The following is a 22,247-nucleotide window of genomic DNA, read 5'->3' on the forward strand; positions in this document are numbered from 1 at the left end:
CTTCAGAGATAGAGTAAATGAGACTGAATCCTAATGACATCATCTGAGCTCCTCTTGGAGCCATGCCTAAGGCTAGCTCTGCCCCTGTACTTTGTAGTTACACAGGCAAAGAAGCTCCTTCTCTTTGGCTCTGGCCAGTTCAGGTTGGTTTTCTGCATTTGAGCCCTGGTGATCTGATGGGGCAGACCCTGTGCCCAAAGGCTTGAGTATTTGGAAGAGACAACTCCCCACATCTCATTCAGTCTCCAGCAGTCTAACAAGCGACACCTTCTCCTGTCATACAACCACCCGTGTCGGTCAGAGGGCATGGTGAGCCCACGAATGCACATAGAAGCAGTTGCATGCCAGCAAAGGAGCAAGGCCCCTCAAACTGCTGTGTCTCCTCGGGCAAATCACTTTCCCTCTCTGAACATTGATTTTCTCACCTGCAATATGGAGGTGATGTGGGAATCATAGCATCTACCATATAGAATTGTCAGAATCACTCAGATAATGCTGCAAAGCACCTGCCACAGTGTCTGGCGCATAATAATAAATGCTTAGCATGTGTCATGGCTGGCCGTTCCCAGAAAGCTGTTTGGATGAGGTGATCTCTGAGGATCCCAGAGGAGTTGGGGGTAAGGGTCAGAGTTGGCAGCAAACCTCACTTGCTTCCCTTTGAGCAGCGTAAGACCAGGGGCTGCGTTTTCTGGAGCAGCCTGGTAGAATGGAAAAGAGTCAGCCATCACCTTGGGAGGCCTTGGTTCTAGTCCTGATTCTGCTGTCAAGCCAGGTGAGTGGCTTTGGAGTGGGTTTGGGCATGTTGCCCCTCAATCCCTGCCCGCCCCACCCCATTCCTTAATGTGCCCCTTTTGGAAACAAGAAAGCCACCACCTTTCTCCTCTGCTTTTTTCATAGAGCCAGGACCACACCTTACTTAATCTAGTGTCCCCAGTACTCTGCCCTGGGCTGATACAGCATTCCAGAATGTCCATTTCATGAGTGATTAAAATGTGGTTATAATACCTATAACTGACCTTCTGTTTTTTTTTTTTTTTTTTTAGACAGAGTCTCACTCTGTTGCCCAGGCTGGAGTGCAGTGGCTCGATCTCAGCTCACTGCAACCTCCGCCTCCCGGGTTCAAGTGATTCTCCTGCCTCAGCCTCTGGAGTAGCTGGGATTATAGGCACCTGTCACCCCACCCAGCTAATGTTTGTATTTTTAGTAGAGATGGAATTTTGCCATGTTGGCCAGGCTGGTCTCGAACTCCTGATCTCAAGTGATCCACCACTGAGCCTGGCCTTTTTTTTGAAATGGAGTCTCACTCTGTTGCCCAGGCTGGAGGGCAGCAGCGTGATCTCAGTTCACTGCAACCTCCGCCTCATCAGTCCAAGTGATTCTCCTGCCTCAGCCTCCCGAGCAGCTGGGATTACAGGCGCCCACCACTATGCCTGGTTAATTTATTTGTATTTTTAGTAGAGATGAGTTTTGCCATCTTGGCCACACTGGTCTTGAACTTCTGACTTCAGGTGATCTGCCTACCTTGTCCTCTCAAAGTGCTGGGATTACAGGCATGAGCCACTGCACCTGGCCCTTTTTTCTTTTGGAAACTTCTTCTTGGAGAATAACAGAGACAGAAAAGCACATAGATCCTAAGGAGACTGCTCAATTTTTCACAACTGAACTACCCCCTCCTCCGTACCTAACCCTTACTAGTACCCAGAAGCTTCCCTGGTGCCCCTTTCCAGTCATTCCCTCCCCAAAGATAACACAAACCTAACTTCTGACAGCACAGGTTTAATTTTGCTTACTTTTAAACTTTATGTAAATGGAGCAATGCTTAAAGGCTTTCTAGCAGTTTGTAAGTTACAAAAGGCCCACAAGGTACATTAACTCCTTAAATCTTCACATCAGTACAGTGAGGTGGGCAAGAACTAAGAACCCCATTTGACAGAGGCAAAAACGGGAGTTCAGAGAGAAGAGTATCCCCCATAATCACACTGCTGGCAAGTGGAGTGCCAGGATAGCTGGGTTTCATTTGTGTGTGTCCCTGGATCTTCAGTGTCTCTGCAGGCATCAGGCTATGATTCTCAGGAAGACACCCGAGGAATGGTCAGGAATCGGACACCAGGCCAGGGAAGCTGATGGTTTAAGTTCCCCATGATGGAGGAGGCTCTGGACCTTCAGGTCTGGTCACCTTTCGGACATGGCCAGACCCTCCCCTCTTCACCATGCTCCCAACTGCTGCACTCAAGGAGCTTTTCGACCTCCCTGAGTCCTCCACACTGAAGAATTCGGAATGCTGCTGGAAGGAGGGAGCAACATAGAAAGTTATTTCCCCCTCCCCTCCCACTGCCCACCAGGTTCCCACACAAGCTGCCCAGGAGCAGATGGTCTGCTTTGGAACTGACTCTGTGTGCCTAGACACATCCAGGGCCACTCTGGGTCAGCACCTGGGCAGGGGTTGCACTAAGTTGCTCCTCCTCTTCCCTGCTGGCAATAGGTTATCTGTTTCCAAATTCACCCCCCTTACCCACCACTACAGCCTCCTCACCCCGCTGGCTGATAGACAGGATTCCCTGGGTCTTTCCCTCTGACCTCATGAACATTCTGCCCTAACGAACTCTTAGACATCCTTCAAAGCCCAAATCCCAATGCCGCCAGGAGGTCTTTGTCCCGAATATGCACTCATTATGCATTATACCCAGTAGTTTCTTTCTCAGCCCAACTCAAATATAGATGATCACAAAAGTTATACAACGGTCACACACAAAGACCTGTGTCACCACACACGCAATGTTTTTATCTCGATGTCTCTTGCAAACTGGGTTACACACAAAGTTGTACCAAATCACAGCCACGTCCCTCTTTTGTGTGGGCACACACGACACACACAAACTACACCACAAAACCCCAGGATTTTTTCTCAGCTTGTTTACAACAGGGACACCACGTTTCTTTCTACCACATTAACATGCATGCACAACAGGACCCAAACATGCAGACCACATAACACACACACACACACACACACAGAGGCAGGCTGTCTTCTGTTCCTTCCTCCTTCCCTTGCCCTCACAAAACCTACACATGGAGACACTATCTCTCCTAGACCTGCAAATTCACATGCCTGGAGAGCCACGGCTCCTTCTCTCTGCTTTCCCACCATTCCCTCCCTCACCCCTCTATCACGGGGACACACAAACACACACAGCAACAAACCCCAAATATAGCAGACACACACACACAGCAACAAACCCCAAATATAGCAGACACACACACAGCAATGAACCCCAAATATAGCAGACACACACACACAGCAACAAACCCCAAATATAGCAGACACACACACACAGCAATGAACCCCAAATATAGCAGACACACACAGCAATGAACCCCAAATATAGCAGACACACACACAGCAATGAACCCCAAATATAGCAGACACACACACACAGCAATGAACCCCAAATATAGCAGACACACACACACAGCAACAATCCTCAAATATAGCAGACACACACACACAGCAACGAACCCCAAATATAGCAAACACAGCAATGAACCCCAAATATAGCAGACACACACACACAGCAACAAACCCCAAATATAGCAGACACACACACACAGCAACAAACCCCAAATATAGCAGACACACACACACAGCAATGAACCCCAAATATAGCAGACACACACACAGCAATGAACCCCAAATATAGCAGACACACACACACAGCAATGAACCCCAAATATAGCAGACACACACACACAGCAATGAACCCCAAATATAGCAGACACACACACAGCAATGAACCCCAAATATAGCAGACACACACACACAGCAACGATTCTCAAATATAGCAGACACACACACACAGCAATGAACCCCAAATATAGCAGACACACATACACAGCAACGATCCTCAAATATAGCAGACACACATACACAGCAACGATCCTCAAATATAGCAGACACACACACACAGCAATGAACCCCAAAGTAGTAGACACACACACAGCAATGAACCCCAAATATAGCAGACACACACACACAGCAACGATCCTCAAATATAGCAGACACACACACACAGCAATGAACCCCAAATAGCAGACACACACCACAGCAATGAACCCCAAATATAGCAGACACACACACAGCAATGAACCCCAAATATAGCAGACACACACACACAGCAATGAACCCCAAATATAGCAGACCACACACACCAGCAACGAACCTCAAATATAGCAGACACACACACACAGCAACGATCCTCAAATATAGCAGACACACACACACAGCAATGAACCCCAAATATAGCAGACACACACACACAGCAATGAACCCCAAATATAGCAGACACACACACACAGCAACGAACCCCAAATATAGCAGACACACACACAGCAACAATCCTCAAATATAGCAGACACACACACACAGCAACAAACCCCAAATATAGCAGACACACACACACAGCAACAAACCTCAAATATAGCAGACACACATACACAGCAACAAACCCCAAATATAGCAGACAAACACAGCAATGAACCCCAAATATAGCAGACACACACACAGCAATGAACCCCAAATATAGCAGACACACACACAGCAATGAACCCCAAATATAGCAGACACACACACACAGCAATGAACCCCAAATATAGCAGACACACACACAGCAATGAACCCCAAATATAGCAGACACACATACACAGCAACGATCCTCAAATATAGCAGACACACACACACAGCAACAAACCCCAAATATAGCAGACACACACACACAGCAACAATCCTCAAATATAGCAGACAAACACACACAGCAATGAACCCCAAATATAGCAGACACACACACACAGCAATGAACCCCAAATATAGCAGACACACACACAGCAATGAACCCCAATATAGCAGCACACACACACAGCAATGAACCCCAAATATAGCAGACACACACACAGCAATGAACCCCAAATATAGCAGACACACACAGCAATGAACCCCAAATATAGCAGACACACACACACAGCAACGATCCTCAAATATAGCAGACACACACACACAGCAATGAACCCCAAATATAGCAGACACACACACACAGCAATGAACCCCAAATATAGCAGACACACACACACAGCAACAATCCTCAAATATAGCAGACACAAACACACAGCAACAATCCTCAAATATAGCAGACACACACACACAGCAACAAACCCCAAATATAGCAGACACACACACACAGCAACGAACCCCAAATATAGCAGACACACACACAGCAACGAACCCCAAATATAGCAGACACACACAGCAATGAACCCCAAATATAGCAGACACACACACACAGCAATGACCCCAAATATAGCAGACACCACACAGCAATGAACCCCAAATATAGCAGACACACCACACACAGCAATGAACCCCAATATAGCAGACACACACACACAGCAACGATCCTCAAATATAGCAGACACACACACACAGCAATGAACCCCAAATATAGCAGACACACACACACAGCAACAATCCTCAAATATAGCAGACACACACACACAGCAACAATCCTCAAATATAGCAGACACACACACACAGCAATGAACCCCAAATATAGCAGACACACACACACAGCAATGAACCCCAAATATAGCAGACACACACACAGCAATGAACCCCAAATATAGCAGACACACACACAGCAACAATCCTCAAATATAGCAGACACACACACACAGCAACAAACCCCAATATAGCAGACACACACACACAGCAACAAACTCAAATATAGCAGACACACATACACAGCAACAAACCCCAATATAGCAGACAACACAGCAATGAACCCCAAATATAGCAGACACACACACAGCAATGAACCCCAAATATAGCAGACACACATACACAGCAACGATCCTCAAATATAGCAGACACACACACACAGCAACAAACCCCAAATATAGCAGACACACACACACAGCAACAATCCTCAAATATAGCAGACAAACACACACAGCAATGAACCCCAAATATAGCAGACACACACACACAGCAATGAACCCCAAATATAGCAGACACACACAGCAATGAACCCCAAATATAGCAGACACACACACACAGCAATGAACCCCAAATATAGCAGACACACACACACAGCAATGAACCCCAAATATAGCAGACACACACAGCAATGAACCTCAAATATAGCAGACACACACACACAGCAACGATCCTCAAATATAGCAGACACACACACACAGCAATGAACCCCAAATATAGCAGACACACACACACACAGCAACGAACCTCAAATATAGCAGACACACACACACAGCAACAATCCTCAAATATAGCAGACACACACACACAGCAACAATCCTCAAATATAGCAGACACACACACACAGCAACAAACCCCAAATATAGCAGACACACACACACAGCAACGAACCCCAAATATAACAGACACACACACACAGCAATGAACCCCAAATATAGCAGACACACACACACAGCAATGAACCCCAAATATAGCAGAAACACACACACAGCAATGAACCCCAAATATAGCAGACACACACACACAGCAACGATCCTCAAATATAGCAGACACACACACACAGCAATGAACCCCAAATATAGCAGACACACACACACAGCAACGATCCTCAAATATAGCAGACACACACACACAGCAACGATCCTCAAATATAGCAGACACACACACACAGCAATGAACCCCAAATATAGCAGACACACACACAGCAATGAACCCCAAATATAGCAGACACACACACAGCAATGAACCCCAAATATAGCAGACACACACACAGCAATGAACCCCAAATATAGCAGACACACACAGCAATGAACCCCAAATATAGCAGACACCACACACAGCAATGAACCCAAATATAGCAGACACAACACACACAGCAATGAACCCCAAATATAGCAGACACACACACAGCAATGAACCCCAAATATAGCAGACACACACACAGCAATGAACCCCAAATATAGCAGACACACACAGCAATGAACCCAAATATAGCAGACACACACACACAGCAATGATCCTCAAATATAGCAGACACACACACACAGCAATGAACCCCAAATATAGCAGACACACACACACAGCAACAAACCTCAAATATAGCAGACACACACACACAGCAACGATCCTCAAATATAGCAGACACACACACACAGCAATGAACCCCAAATATAGCAGACACACACACACAGCAACAATCCTCAAATATAGCAGACACACACACACAGCAACGAACCCCAAATATAGCAGACACACACACACAGCAACGATCCCCAAATATAGCAGACACACACACACAGCAATGAACCCCAAATATAGCAGACACACACACACAGCAATGAACCCCAAATATAGCAGACACACACACAGCAATGAACCCCAAATATAGCAGACACACACACAGCAATGAACCCCAAATATAGCAGACACACACACAGCAATGAACCCCAAATATAGCAGACACACAACACAGCAATGAACCCCAAATATAGCAGACACACACATAGCAATGAACCCCAAATATAGCAGACACACACACACAGCAACAAACCCCAAATATAGCAGACACACACACACAGCACGATCCTCAAATATAGCAGACACACACAGCAATGAACCCCAAATATAGCAGACACACACACACAGCAACAATCCTCAAATATAGCAGACACACACACACAGCAACAAACCTCAAATATAGCAGACACACACACACAGCAATGAACCCCAAATACAGCGGACACACACACACAGCAATGAACCCTAAATATAGCAGACAAACACAGCAATGAACCCCAAATATAGCGGACACACACACATAGAGCAACAAGCCCCAAATATAGCGGACACAAGCAGGAACGAACCCCAAATATAGCGACACAGACACACAGCAACAATCCTCAAATATAGCGGACACACACACACAGCAATGAACCCCAAATAAAGCAGAAACACACACACACACACACACACAGCAACAAATCCCAAATATAGTCAGGCTTTCCTTCACATATAAACACACGGGCACGCAGAATCCACCCCTTCCCCACTTTGTCTCCTCTTCTCCCTCTTCCTCACTTACACACACACACACACACACACGCACACACAGAGCAAGAAACCCCAAATATACCGGACACACACACACAGCAACAAATCTCAAATATAGCAGACACACAACAGCAACGATCCTCAAATATAGCAGACACACACACACAGCAACGATCCTCAAATATAGCAGACACACACACACAGCAATGAACCCCAAATATAGCAGACACACACACACAGCAATGAACCCCAAATATAGCAGACACACACACAGCAATGAACCCCAAATATAGCAGACACACACAGCAATGAACCCCAAATATAGCAGACACACACACAGCAATGAACCCCAAATATAGCAGACACACACACACAGCAATGAACCCCAAATATAGCAGACACACACACACAGCAATGAACCCCAAATATAGCAGACACACACACAGCAATGAACCCCAAATATAGCAGACACACACACAGCAATGAACCCCAAATATAGCAGACACACACACAGCAATGAACCCCAAATATAGCAGACACACACACACAGCAATGATCCTCAAATATAGCAGACACACACACACAGCAATGAACCCCAAATATAGCAGACACACACACACAGCAACAAACCTCAAATATAGCAGACACACACACACAGCAACGATCCTCAAATATAGCAGACACACACACACAGCAATGAACCCCAAATATAGCAGACACACACACAGCAACAATCCTCAAATATAGCAGACACACACACACAGCAACGAACCCCAAATATAGCAGACACACACACACAGCAACGATCCCCAAATATAGCAGACACACACACACAGCAATGAACCCCAAATAGCAGACACACACACACAGCAATGAACCCCAAATATAGCAGACACACACACAGCAATGAACCCCAAATATAGCAGACACACACACAGCAATGAACCCCAAATATAGCAGACACACACACAGCAATGAACCCCAAATATAGCAGACACACACACACAGCAATGAACCCCAAATATAGCAGACACACACATAGCAATGAACCCCAAATATAGCAGACACACACACACAGCAACAAACCCCAAATATAGCAGACACACACACACAGCAACAATCCTCAAATATAGCAGACACACACAGCAATGAACCCCAAATATAGCAGACACACACACACAGCAACAATCCTCAAATATAGCAGACACACACACACAGCAACAAACCTCAAATATAGCAGACACACACACACAGCAATGAACCCCAAATACAGCGGACACACACACACAGCAATGAACCCTAAATATAGCAGACAAACACAGCAATGAACCCCAAATATAGCGGACACACACACATAGAGCAACAAGCCCCAAATATAGCGGACACAAGCAGGAACGAACCCCAAATATAGCGACACAGACACACAGCAACAATCCTCAAATATAGCGGACACACACACACAGCAATGAACCCCAAATAAAGCAGAAACACACACACACACACACACACAGCAACAAATCCCAAATATAGTCAGGGCTTTCCTTCACATATAAACACACGGGCACGCAGAATCCACCCCTTCCCCACTTTGTCTCCTCTTCTCCCTCTTCCTCACTTACACACACACACACACACACACGCACACACAGAGCAAGAAACCCCAAATATACCGGACACACACACACAGCAACAAATCTCAAATATAGCAGACACACACACAGCAACGAACCCCAAATATAGCACGCACGCACACACACACACACACACACACACATAGCAACAAACACCAACGATAGCGGGGACACACACACACACACAGCAACAAATCCCAAATATAGTCAGGGCTTTCCTTAACACATAAACACACGGGCACGCGGAATCCACCCCTCCCCCCGTCTCTGTCTCCTCTTTTCCTCCCTCTTACACACACACACACACACACGCAGCTGCAGCGCCCTGGGTCACACTCCAGTGCAGGAGCCAGGCAGGAGACAAAGGTCGCCGAGGCTCCCGGCGCCCCGCACCGGACACAATCGAGCCTCTTGCCGGTTCTGCCTGCTCCCAACGCCGGTCTCGGCAAGGTCCGGATCCCGCATCCCGAAGCCACAGCCTCCAGGGTCCCGGCGCAGCCCGGGCAGCCGGCTCCCAGCGCGCCAAGGGTTAAGGGCCCGGGCGGGCGCGGGTAGTGTGGCCTCCGGCTGTGATTGGCTGCGCCACCCAGGCCCCGGCCCCCGCGCCCTGCCATTGGGCCCGCGGCGGCCCCGCCCCTCCGGGACTCGGCGCCGAAGCCGCGAGCTCGCCCGCTGGAGTCGAGCGCGCCGCCGGGGCCAGACAGCAGAGCTGTCCGAGCAGCGGGGCTGGGAGCCGGGAGTCCGGAGCTGGGAATCGGGGGCCAGGCACGGGGAGCGGCGCGGAGCCGGGGAGGAGCACGCGAGCTATGGTGAGTGCCGCGTCCAGAGGTCCGGTCCGGTCCAACCCAGCCTCGACGGTCCCGGGCAGCGGCGCCGCGGGTGGCACCCGGGGCCGCCCTGACTCGCGGGGGGCTGGGCGCCGGCTGCATCAGCAGCCCCCGCCCGGCCCTCGGAAGGCGTGCAGTCGGGGGGCGCCTGGGCAGAGCGCGGCTCTCCGGGCGGCGCAGCGCTCGGTCCCGTCGGGGGCGGCCGCGCAGAGCTTGGTTCTGGTCCCGGCCGGATGTGGGGGGCTCGGGGTCCCCGACTCGCTTTAGGGACGGTTGCTGCGGTCTCGTTTGGGTTGTCCTGAAGTCCCTGGACTTGGCTTGGCTTGGAGACCCAGGGCAGCCGGGCTGGGTCGGGCTCGCGGGTGGCGGCGATTCCGAAGTGCCTGGATGCAGCTGGACCTGAGCGTCCCGGGACACTGAGGTCGGTCTGGGGCTCGCCTTGGGGCACCGTGGGTGGCCACGCCTGGCGCATTCGGAGGGCCACGTTGCGGCCCTCTGGGACTGCTGATCCAGCTGTGGCCTAAGGGGTGTATGTGGTGGCGGGACAGCTAGGTCGGTGCTGTCAGAGACCAGGGGACACTCGGGGGCCCTGCACCCACGATCCGGTCTCCCCAGCATCTCCCGGTGGATGGGTCCTCAGAGGAGGGACTTGCTGAGGCCAAGTACTGACTGCGATAGGCAGGGTACCGGGGAGAAGGGGAACTGGGGAGGGGCGTTTCATGGGGCTCTTTGAAGTCCCAGAAGAGAAATTCATTTGATCCAGGCTGGGCTCCCTGGGGGGCTGTTGGGAGGGGCATTGTCCCTGGACCCCAAGAGCAAATATCCTTTGTCCACTTGTCCAGGGCAGGGTGCTGGCCTCTCCGTCACGGGGAGGGAGCCGTCTACTTCTCTTTGGCTTCTTTCCCCATAGACCAGCCACTCTGATTCCCTCTCCTAGTTCTGTTCTGTGCCCTGTGAAGTGGGTCCAGGTCACCATATAGGGCAGAGGAGGGCATGTGTCTGGGACGGTGGGTGCCAGTACCTGTGATCCAGCCACCTCCTCTTCTCTGTGATGATGCTGCCAAGCCCGAGGGCTCCTGGATGGGAGCAGGACGGGACCCCCTGTAAAGCTGAAGAGTCCCACAGTGGTTCCCAACCCCTGCTCTGCCCAGAGCTGGAGTCCCCTTACAATCCCCCCATCTCTCCCTTCCAAGGCCTCTCTCTTCTCACCCAGCTAGGGTCTTCCTCGCTTAGGCACCACCAGCTGCCTCACTAGAGTCAGAAGCAGTGGAATTATGGCTTAGTTCTATACCGGAAGGTGCTTAGAGACCACCTGGGACTCAACCTACCTCCTCCATTAGGAATCTCCACTGTAATGCCCCGCCTAGACGGTTTCCGTGACAGGGAGTGCACTATCTGTGAACCAGCACTGGATTTAAAGTCTCAGTGTATGGGCACTAAAAGGCCATGAGACTTTGAGGTTGTATGATCCCCTCTGCCTTTAAGCCCACCCTGAGTTACTCATAAAGAAAATTTTTTCTTCCTTAAAAACCACCGAAAAAACAAAGAGGTCCCCTCACTCTGCTTTGGTGACACTTTATAGGTCCTTACAACCCAAAAAGCCTGCCAGCCCATTGTGAAGAGCCCAGGCTTTGGCATCAAACCAATTTGTGTTTGAGCCCCATCCCCTCCCCTTCCCCACAGGGACTTTGGTCTAGTTGAGCATCACCCTTGAGTTTCAGTTTCCTCACCTGCAAGACGAGATGATAACGCTTATTTCCGAAGGGTGAGATAACCCAAGTGAGAGTGCTTTGCTTCAGTACTGCTTAGTTTTCCTTTCTTTTCCAACCTTGAACCCACACTGGGAAGTTCTACCTAACATCTAACCTATTTGCCTGGGGGATGTCTCTGGAATCTAAGAACAAAGGCCCGTCATCCATCTATCCAGGGCTAGGTGCTGGCTTTTCCAGCACAGGGACAGAGGCCACCTATTTGCTGGTCTGGAAGAAGGATGAAAGTTTATCATGTTGTAGGGAGGAGACCGTGATACTTTCGTCTGTCATTCAGCCAGGATGTGTTGAACATTTACTCTAAGCCAAACCCCATGTGAGGGAGGAAAGAATTGACTGAATAAACAGTGTTAAGGGAGCTTCCACCAGGCCATAAATGTCTGCACTGATCCTCAGGCTCTTTTGCAGGCCCTTGGAGAGGTAGAAATATGCCAGGCAGGGGCTCTCTCCAGGCTGGAGAGATAAGAGAAAGCTTCATGGAGCAGGTGACATCTGAACTGGTAGGGATATCCCGGGAGGGGGACCTGTGTGACAGAGGAGCAGAGGTGTGAGTGCACAGGACAGGCTCCTGGAAAGCCCAGAATGGGGCTGGTCTGGCACCTGGCTATGGAAGGACCAGGAAAGAGAAGGGAAAGAGAAGGGAAAGAGAAGAGAAAGAGGGCAAAAAGGTTGCTGAGGCCAGAGAGTACGAGGCTGAGGAAGTCCACGGTGGATTGGTAACTGGCTGTGCGTGCATGGGGTGGAGGCTGATGTCAGGCCTCCCTGGCTCCTGTCGTTTTAATTTCCTCTAACGTTGGTTCCTGTGCTGTCATTCCTGAGGCGGGGGTGATTCGGGACTGATCAAGTGTTTATTCCCTGGATCTCCTGCTCTGCAGCTTTTAAACAAATCCAGCACTCCTTCCTTTGCAGTGTGGCCAAGTTGTCCCTGGCCCCTGGGTTCCTAATAGGGCGTGTTTGCAGGGTGTGTATGTGTGTCTCTGTGTGTATCTGTGTGTGTGTGTGTGTCTGTCTGTCTGTGTCTGTGTGATGTGTTTCCTGTTGTCCTGGCTGAATCTCCCCAATGGTCCCCAGCTCCCCACCCACGTCTCTGACCCCTTGGCAGGGAGTCAGTGCTGTTCTTAAAGGCCTCTGTTCTCCAAGGCCTCGGATGGACCCTCTCCCCTGCTTACTCCCAGTGCAGGCCGTGGGCCGAGGGTTCTGAGGAGGCTTTTTATATCTCCTGCCTCCAGTTGTACTCAAACCACCCTGCAGCAGGCACAGAGAGGTGAAGGAGGTTGCCCAGGGTCACAGAGCAAGATAGTACCACAGCAGGCACAAACCTCCTTGACTTTTGGAGGGTTAACCTGGCAAACAGTTTTGAGAAGGAAGCCAAACCCATCATCCCCTATCTGCAGTCGTGGCACCTTGAGAATGTTCCTTCACATTCCAAGCTGGGGCTGAGTTGAGGCTACCGCTGCGGGTTGGGAATGCTCTTTACTATATAGCAGTTGAGTTGAAAACAGGGCCCAGGGTTCAGGTTTGAATCCTGATGTACTACCAGCTTTCTGTGTGACCTTGGGTCAGCCATTCCCCCACTCTGTGCCCCCTTTCCTACAAAGTGGGGCAGATTTGCTCCACTTCTCAAGATATCGTGAGGATCCAATGGATGTGGAAACACTGTGGGAACTATTAAGAATGTGCGGGAGTCCGGGGACGGTGGCTCACGCTTGTAATCCCAGCATTTTTCGGGGGCGAGGCGGGAGGATCACTTGAGGCTGGGAGTTCAAGATCAACTGGGGCAACATAGTGAGACCCTATCTTTAAAAAAAAAAAAAAGGTAGGGAGAAGTGTTACTGTTTGAAGCTAGGAGACTAACCACATGCCCCCACATCACTCTGGTGCCTCTCAGCCACTCCAGATGCGGCTCCCAGGGCACCGTGCGTACTTTACCCTGGGCAGCCTGTGCCCCTGCTAGTAACTGGGCTACTGAGGCCTCCTTGCATTGCTACACTCTTTTGGTAAACAAGGATGTTATAACCTTTTGTTAAAGAATAAATACATTGTTTTCCCTGCAGAGTTGGGGAGGCCAAGGGAAGAACAGGATTTGAGGCATGAGAGGGCTACAGGGTGGGCTTGGCAGAATGTTCTGGGCATTAGCCCAGAAAGCCAGCTTGGCCAAGTCCACACTTTCACGTCTACGGTGAGAGAGGAACCATGAGCAAATGTTTGCAATTTTTTGTGCTTCTGCTCAATTTTTTTCTCTCCAATTGACTGGATAAGCCCCCGGCCATAGTCAAAGGGCTTCATTCATTCCTTCATTCATTCACTCACCAAACAAGTCTGCTCGGCACAACGCAAAGCATGGGGGCTGTGGTCAGTGTGAGTGAGACTATAGGTCTTTCTCTCCCACAGTCTGATGGACAGGCAGGCAGACAGATGCAGAGCAGGAAATTACAAGCACAATTACTGTTGCCAAGGAGACGCGGGGGGCTGTGGGAGTGGACCGGGAACCTGACCTGAGGATCAGAAAAGGCTCCCTGAGCACATAGCATTAAAGCCATAATGTAGAGTGAGTGGGACTGGGAAGAGTGGTGGGGGACGGGGGGTGGAGGGAGCAGAATGCGCCAGAGTACAGACCACTGTGCCTTCAGGGATGGTTCATCTGGAGCGCAGAGGACCATGCTTAGGAGGTGGCCCCGCAGGGTACACTCAGGGATGGTAATATGAAGGACCTGGGGCTCAATCCTCAGGGCAGTGGGGAGCCACTCAGGAGTTTATTTTTTAAATTTTATTTATTTATTTATTTATTTATTTATTTATTGAGACACAGTCTTGCTCTGTCACCCAGGCTGGAGTGCAGTGGCGCGATCTCAGCTCACTGTAACCTCTGCCTCCCCGGTTCAAGTGATTCTCCTCAGTCTCCCAAGTAGACGGGATTATAGGCACGCCAGCATGCCCGACTACCTTTGGTATTTTTTTAGTAGACACCGAGTTTCACCATGTTGCCCAGGCTGGTCTTGAACTCCTAACCTCAAGTGATCCAGCCGCCTCAGCCTCCTACAGTGCTGGGATTATAGGTGTGAGCTACCACACCTGGCCTGCTGAGGAGTTTAGAGTCAGGGGAGTGACATGGTCGGATTTGCATTCTGAGATGGTCACAGGCTGCTTTGTGGCAAGTGAGTAGAAGGGGTGAGGCTGAAGTCTGGGAAACCAGTGAGGAGGCAACTGGAGTGACCCTGGGGGAAAGGTGGTGCTGCGGGCACCGTCCAGTCCTCCTCTAGCCCAAACCACACTCCCGGCATGCTGCCCAGAGCAGGCAGTGAAGACAGAAGGAGGCTGTGGCCCCAGAGGTCCCACACAGCCCCTTCTCCTACACTCATTGACCTTTCCTCTCATCCTTCCGGGCAGATAATCAGCCAAGGGCTCTGGTCTCCAGAGCCTTTAATAGAGGAGAAAGAACAAGTTCCCAAATCGCTCTGAAATGAGGTAGAAAATGCTCATTTCTACCAACCTGGGGATGCAGCTCCCGAGTCATCCTGGCCATAGGTGTGTATCAGGGAAGCCTTCCCAGAAGAGATTGCAAAACTTGGTGGAATGTTTCTTAGACACCGAGCTTTGGACACATAAAAATGAGAAGGGGCGGTTTACCTGTCCTTGAAGAGTTAATAATCTGAGGGGCACAGTTTAATGAACAACCAGTGCTGGCGGAACCCCACTGTCAAGGTGGCACTGGGAGTCCAGGGCTGGGGGCCTGCCCTTTCCTTGGGCCCCTGAGGGCAGGGTGGCTGGGATGCCCCAGGCCTGTCTTGGTAGGCTGACAAGCCTAGGAATGGCTCCCTCCTCCCAACAGGGCCCCTTCAGACTTCCTGGGGGAAGGTTGTAAACAGGGGAGCAAGTTTCTGGAGAACATTCAGGAAATCAGCTTGGTGGGGGTCTAACATCAGGGAGGGGGGCCTGGCTTCTGGGCCTTCTAAAGACCGTAGAGCACTTGTATGAAAAGGGGATTAGGAACCACCTACTTCAAGGCCCCTGTTTTACAAGTGGGAAGACTGAGAGACAAAATGAGCATCTACTATGTGCCTGGCACTTAAATGGAATCTCTGCTCTTCACACCAACCCCAGGGAGGAGAGCGAGCCTTATTTCAGAGTTGTAAAAGCTGAGGCTCAAAGGTCACTTAGGCAATTAGGGACGGGAGCAAGACAGTGGCTCCCTGATTCCTCTAGATTATGGCTTCAGTCCTAAGCTTCCACTCAATTTGGCAGAAACTTGGCCCTCCTGGGAAAGCCCGCTGGGACAGGGATAGGACGGTTGAGCCAGTAGCCAAAGGCATTGAGAGCTAATTGGGGCTGGACACTGGCCAGGCTAAAATGCTGGTTATTTATTGTTCACCTTTGCACGGCACTTGACAGACCTTTTCTTCCCCATTCCCTGACTGTTCTTGGATTCCCACTGCCAATTAGTGGCAGAACTAGAACTTGAACTCAGGCCTTGTGACTCCCAGCCCAGCTCCCCCGGCTCCCAACACCCAGATCCCCAGCTCCCTAGCTCCCCAGCTCAGATAACAGCCCCTCCCTGTCTGGCAACACCTGGTCTCCTGGCCTGGGTCTCCAGTACCCTCGACCTGCAACACCTGGTGTCCCAGCCTTTCTGACCACGTGGCCCTCTAAGCAGTAGGAGCAGCCCCGGGCCCAGAAACCTTCTCTCCCCATCCTCCTCCCACAAACTGCTTTCCCTCCTTGGCTGGGAAGGCAGGAGGGTGGGCCTGGGGTGGCAGCCAGGCGGAGTTAGGTTACAGTGTAAACACAGTCATGTCAATATTTACCTCTGCCTGGAACCAGAGCTTCCCACCTCCCTGCCTTACTCCCTCTAGCTGCCCATCCAACTGCACGTGGCCTGCTCCCAGGCTCTGATCTGGTCATTGAAAGCAAGGCCAGGGTGGCTTCCAGCCCAGGCTCTGCCACTAATCCTTCTTGTGTTCCCGAACTGCGGTCTCCCTTCCTGGGCCTCAGTCTTCCCACCTGTGAAATGACGTGGCTGGAGCAGGCTGACTCCAGGGCCATCTTCAGTAATGACATGCAGGATGACAAGTATAATACTCTCGTTCAGAGGATAGACTCAAAGTTGTGCAAATCTGGGTTTGAAGCCCAGCACCACCACTTCCTCACCGTGAGATTTGGGGCAAGGCACCTAACCCTTCTGAGCTCCAGTCTCTTCCTCTCTAAAATGAGAGCCTAGCGGTCAGTACCCATTTTGTTTGTTGGTGAGGATTCGTGAGCTATGTTTGCAGCACTTGGCACAGGATAAGGTTTGATTACATGGTCATGGTGTTGGTTGTGATTCCAGATAAACATTTTATGATTCTCTGAATCCAGACACTGGGTTGCGTCACTTGGAAACTGGAACCAAGGGTGTTGACTCTAACCTCATGTCCTCCTGGTCCTCTGAGAGGCCGCAGGCTGGGCTAGGGTGTCCAGGGGTTGAGAAAGCTCCTTGGTCAACGCCACACACACCCCCAGCTGCCTGGCCATTGGAGTCCCTTCTTATTGGGCAGAGGTCCAGGGCTGAAATGTCCTCAGAGATACATGACCGTGAAAGGGATGAGGGAGGGCAGAGGGGGTGGAAGGGGAAGGAAGGGACTCATTTCCTCAGCAGTTCTTTCACAGAAGCTCTGAGTCCATTACACACATGAGCTGTTCCTTCCAGCACTGGAGAGGAGGGGGCGAGGGGTGAGGGGTGAGGACTGGCCGCCTTCAAGTGCCATATCTGAGCAGGCAGTGTGGGGAGGAGAGGGCAGGGAGGCGAGGTCTGCCCGTGCAGCAGGAGTGGGCCTTGGAGACTGATGGGCCCAGGTTCAAACGTGGCATCCTCACTTTTTGCATTGTCACCTTGGACAGTGTGTGTCACCTCGCCAAGCTTTATTTTCCTGTCTCTAATATGGAGCTTCTGGGGCAGTATTTTACACAGTAGTTAGAAGCGTTCAATCAGACCCTGTTTCAGAGTAGGCCAGATGAGGGCTGGCACATACAGAGGACGCAGTCGGTGTCACCTGCTGTTATTGTCATGACTGTTATGATGACACTGGATGCCAGACTGGACCTCGTGAGGGCAGAGATTGTGTTTCTAAAAATTGTGGTATAGTATAATTTACTTCAGTAACGTATGCACATCTTGTACAGCTCACGGTTTACAAATGCGCACACCTGCACACTACCTGGACCAAAGCGTGAACCATTCCCATGGTTCCCGTGTGCCTCCTCCATCAGTCCCCTGCAGCAGGTGGCCACTGGCCCTCTAGTTTGGCCTGGTTTTGAGCTTTCTCTGTGTGGATTCATTCATGTGTGCTCTTCTGTGCCTGGTTTTCTTCAGCTTTGGACAGCACGGAATGTTTGAGGTTTGTCCGTGTCGCCTTTAGCGGTATCTGCTCCTTTTTAGGCTGAGTCGTGCCACATTGGGTGGATGTATGTGTAAATGTCCGTAGCTGACATTTGGATTGATTCCAGCCTGAGGCTCCTGTGACATTCTTGTATGTATCTCTTTGCAGACCTGAGCACTCATTTCTTTGGGGCACATACTTAGGAGTGCAACTTCTGAGTCAGAGGGGCAATACGTGTTTAACTTTCTTTTTTTGTTGTTTTTTTGAGACGGAGTTTCACTCTTGTTGTCCAGGCTGAAGTGCAATGGCGCAGTCTCGGCTCACTGCAATCTCTGCCTCCCGGGTTCAAGTGATTCTCCTGCCCCTGCCTCAGCCTCCTAAGTAGCCGGGATTACAGGCGCCAGCCACAACACCTGGCAATTTTTTTTTTTTTTTTTTGAGACAGAGTCTCACTCTGTCACCCAGGCTGGAGTGCAGTGGAGTGATCTTGGCTCACTGCAAGCTCCGCCTCCCGAGTTCACACCATTCTGCTGCCTCAGCCTCCAGAGTAGCTGGGACTACAGGCACCCACCACCACGCCCGGCTAATTTTTTGTATTTTTAGTTGATATGGGGTTTCACCGTGTTAGCCAGGATGGTCTCTATCCCCTGACCTCGTGACCCGCCCACCTCAGCCTCCCAAAGTGCTGGGATTACTACAGGCGTGAGCTACCATGCCTGGCCACAGCTGGCTAATCTTTTGTGTTTTTAGTAGAGATGGTGTTTCACCATGTTGGCCAGGGTGGTCTCGAACTCCTGACCTCAGGTAATCTGCCCACCTGGTCCTCCCAAAGTGCTGGGATTACAGGTGTGAGCCACTGCGCCTGGCCTCAGAGAATGTTTTTTGTTTTTTGTTTTTGAGACAGGGTCTCTCACTCTGTCACCCAGGCTGGAGTACAGTGGCATGAACACAGCTCACTGCAGCCTTGAACTTCTGGGCTCAAGTGATCTTTCCACCTCAGCCTCCTGAGTAGCTGGGACCGCAGGTGCGCACCGCCACAGTCAGCTACTTTTTTGATATATTTTTTTGTAGAGACAAGGTCTCACTATGTTGCCAAGGCTGGTATTGAGTTCCTGGGCTCAGGTGATTCACCCGCCTTAGCCTTCCGTGGTGCTGGGATTACAGGTATGAGCCACTGCCTGTCCCAGTAATTGTTTTTTGAAAGGAGGAAGAAATTTGAGTCCTTTCTTTGTCTTAATGCCCCAGATTCACTCTGTGGCCCTGCCCCTGCCCCCAGGGCCTGGCAGCTCTGGGCTGGCACTCTCCCCAGACCTTGGGCTTTGGGCTTCACCTGCTGTCCCTCAGGGGCCGCCCGCCCTGGAGACCCACTGATTGGCTGTGTGACCTCAGTCTAGTCCTTTCCCCTCCCTAGTCCTCACTTTCCCCTTCCGTCAAGCACTGGGTGGGTCGAAGCTTCCCCTGATCCCCGTGTCTGTGGTCTCCCTCATTTGGGGGCCTTTGCTCCTGGTGTTTGGTGCTCTTCACCCCCACGGTCTCACCCATCCCAGGCAGGAGCCCCCGCTGGCCTGTAGCTTGCAGAAGGACCGTTTGGGAAAGCTGGTGGGCCCTTCATTCTTGGTACCCACCCTAAGAGCCTCACTGTGACTCTGTCCCCCCAGGTGAGAGCCCTCCAGAGTAGGCCCCCAGCCATGAGAGCCCCACCCACTGAGGCTTGGCATCAGGTCGCCCTGGGTCTGAATCCTGCTACTCCCTGGCTCTGGGACTTTGGGCAGCTCACTCCACCTCTCAGAGCTGCAGCGTCCTCATCTTCAGGGTTTTGAGGACCAAAGGAGGCCCTGCCTCGTTGGGACAGAAGAGAATGGAGCACTCATATGCCTGCCCCTAAGGAGCTGCACTCCAGGGGAGGAAGCTGGAGACCAGATAGGGAAAGCCACCCACCGGAAGGATCACTCTGAGAGAAGAAAGGAGAGAAAACATGGCGATGTGGTGGAGAGCGGCTGTGAGGGGAGGGGGCTGCTCTAGAGGAGTGACCAGGAAAGGAGGTGATGTCTGAGCTGGGACCTGAAGGTTGAGGAGGGGGCAGCCGGGCAAAGACGGGGGAGTTGAGAGTTCCCAGCAGCCGGACCAGCAAGTTTGGCACATACATGTAGGGGGTGAACACTGGTGTGGCCGGGCAGAGGCAGTGGAGAGCAGAGGGAATGCTAGGAAGAGGTGGGCCTGGAGGGGGGCAGGCCATGGATAGCCTTGTCTGTGGGGCAGGGGTCAGCATTCCAAGAGTGGTGGGAAGCCACTGGAGGACCCCACGTTGAGGAGCAACTGGGTTTGGTTTCTGTTTGGAAAGACCCTGGCTGCTGTGTAGAGCATGGACTGTAGGGGGCAGGAGGGAGGCAGGAGCGCGGGCCTGTCCTGGGGGTGAGGAGGCTTAGGTTTCTGCAGGATCTGGGATTTTGGCAGCTACTTCAGGGATGGGAGAGAGGTAGCCAGGGATCCCAGATGCTTCGAGACCTCGCTGGCAGCAGAGCACAGTGGGCAAAAGTTACCCGTGGAGCCGGACAGACCTGTCTGAACCTCCACTTGAACTCAGCCTTCCGGGCTGGGCTTGGGATTCTCCCAGAGTGACCAGTTCCCACCATCCCAGTCCCTGGGGACCCGGAGAAACAGAGCCAGAGGGCACTGAGCTGGAGCCTGCCTCCCTCGCTGCTGCACACCCTGCTGAGAAGTGAGGGCATAGGAAGAGATGGCCGCAAGGGGATGCCCAGACCCTCTGCCCCAGGGCTGCTGTTCACAAGGCCACGCTGGAGGGAATCCTGTGGCTTTGTGGTTCCTTGTTTCCTGGGCGGGTCTGGGGTGGAGGATGGCCATGAGAAAGCGGCACTTCATCTTCCTTCACCCCTGAGCGTTCAGTGGGTGGTTACTCGGCATCCTGTTGGGCTTCCGGTGTGGTGGATGTGAGCCAGAGAGAGGAGGGCATGAGAGTTCACAGTCGCAGGAGGTGGGACTTGGAGGTCATCTAGGCTGACTTCCTCATAGGGCAGACTAAGACTCAGAAAGGGAAAGAGACTTACATGAGGCCATATAGCAGGTTAGAGGCAGGACTTAGGCCCTGATTTCCGGCTCCTCATCCAGCACTCTTTCTAGGTACCATGGAGGTTTTGGAGCCAGACAGATGTGGGTTGTAGTACCAGCTCTGTCACTTAGTCCCAGCTGGGTGACCTTTGGTGAGTGACCATCTCTGAGCCTTGGTTTTCTCCTCTATGAAATGGGATGATGGTATCACCATTCTCATAGTGGTGTTGTGAAAAGTGGTTGATAATTTATGACAGGTTGTAAAGCTCATAGGACGGTGCACAGAGTTGACTCTTGGGAGGTGGGAGCTGTTATTACCTTTGTGGCTTTGTCATTTTTTTTTTTTTTTTTGAGACGGAGTCTCGCTCTATTGCCCAGGTTGGAGTGCAGTGGCACGATCTCGGCTCACCACAACCTCCACCTCCTGGGTTCAAGCAGTTCTCCTGCCTCAGCCTCCCAAGTAGTTGAGATTACAGGCAGGTGCCACCATGTCTGGCTAATTTTTGTGT

The 22,247-nt window shown here is 51.2% G+C and overlaps 1 protein-coding gene and 1 long non-coding RNA gene across 3 annotated transcripts in view; one reads left to right on the forward strand and one right to left on the reverse strand.

Moving 5' to 3' along the window:
• Positions 1 to 1,756: 1,756 nt before the first annotated feature.
• On the reverse strand, positions 1,757 to 10,252 carry LOC117093174. Its single transcript, XR_004441053.1, has 2 exons — positions 10,033 to 10,252; positions 1,757 to 2,284 (listed from the first exon to the last, which is right to left on the reverse strand). It is a non-coding gene; the product is annotated as an uncharacterized LOC117093174 (long non-coding RNA).
• A 119-nt stretch (positions 10,253 to 10,371) lies between these two features.
• The window catches only part of ECE1 (endothelin converting enzyme 1), a 133,776-nt gene continuing 121,900 nt past the window's right edge, over positions 10,372 to 22,247 (forward strand). The window contains exon 1 of one of the 2 annotated variants that reach the window (XM_033227955.1): positions 10,372 to 10,532. In XM_033227955.1, coding sequence (XP_033083846.1) covers positions 10,530 to 10,532 — 3 coding nt within the window. In that variant the 5' untranslated portion in view covers positions 10,372 to 10,529. Of the gene's footprint in view, positions 10,533 to 10,775; positions 10,972 to 22,247 lie in introns of those variants that run through there. The other variant, XM_033227956.1, reaches the window with a different exon arrangement.

This window comes from Trachypithecus francoisi, unplaced genomic scaffold, assembly GCF_009764315.1.
Source record: "Trachypithecus francoisi isolate TF-2019V2 unplaced genomic scaffold, Tfra_2.0 Lachesis_group12, whole genome shotgun sequence".
Classification (NCBI taxonomy): Eukaryota; Metazoa; Chordata; class Mammalia; order Primates; family Cercopithecidae; genus Trachypithecus; species Trachypithecus francoisi.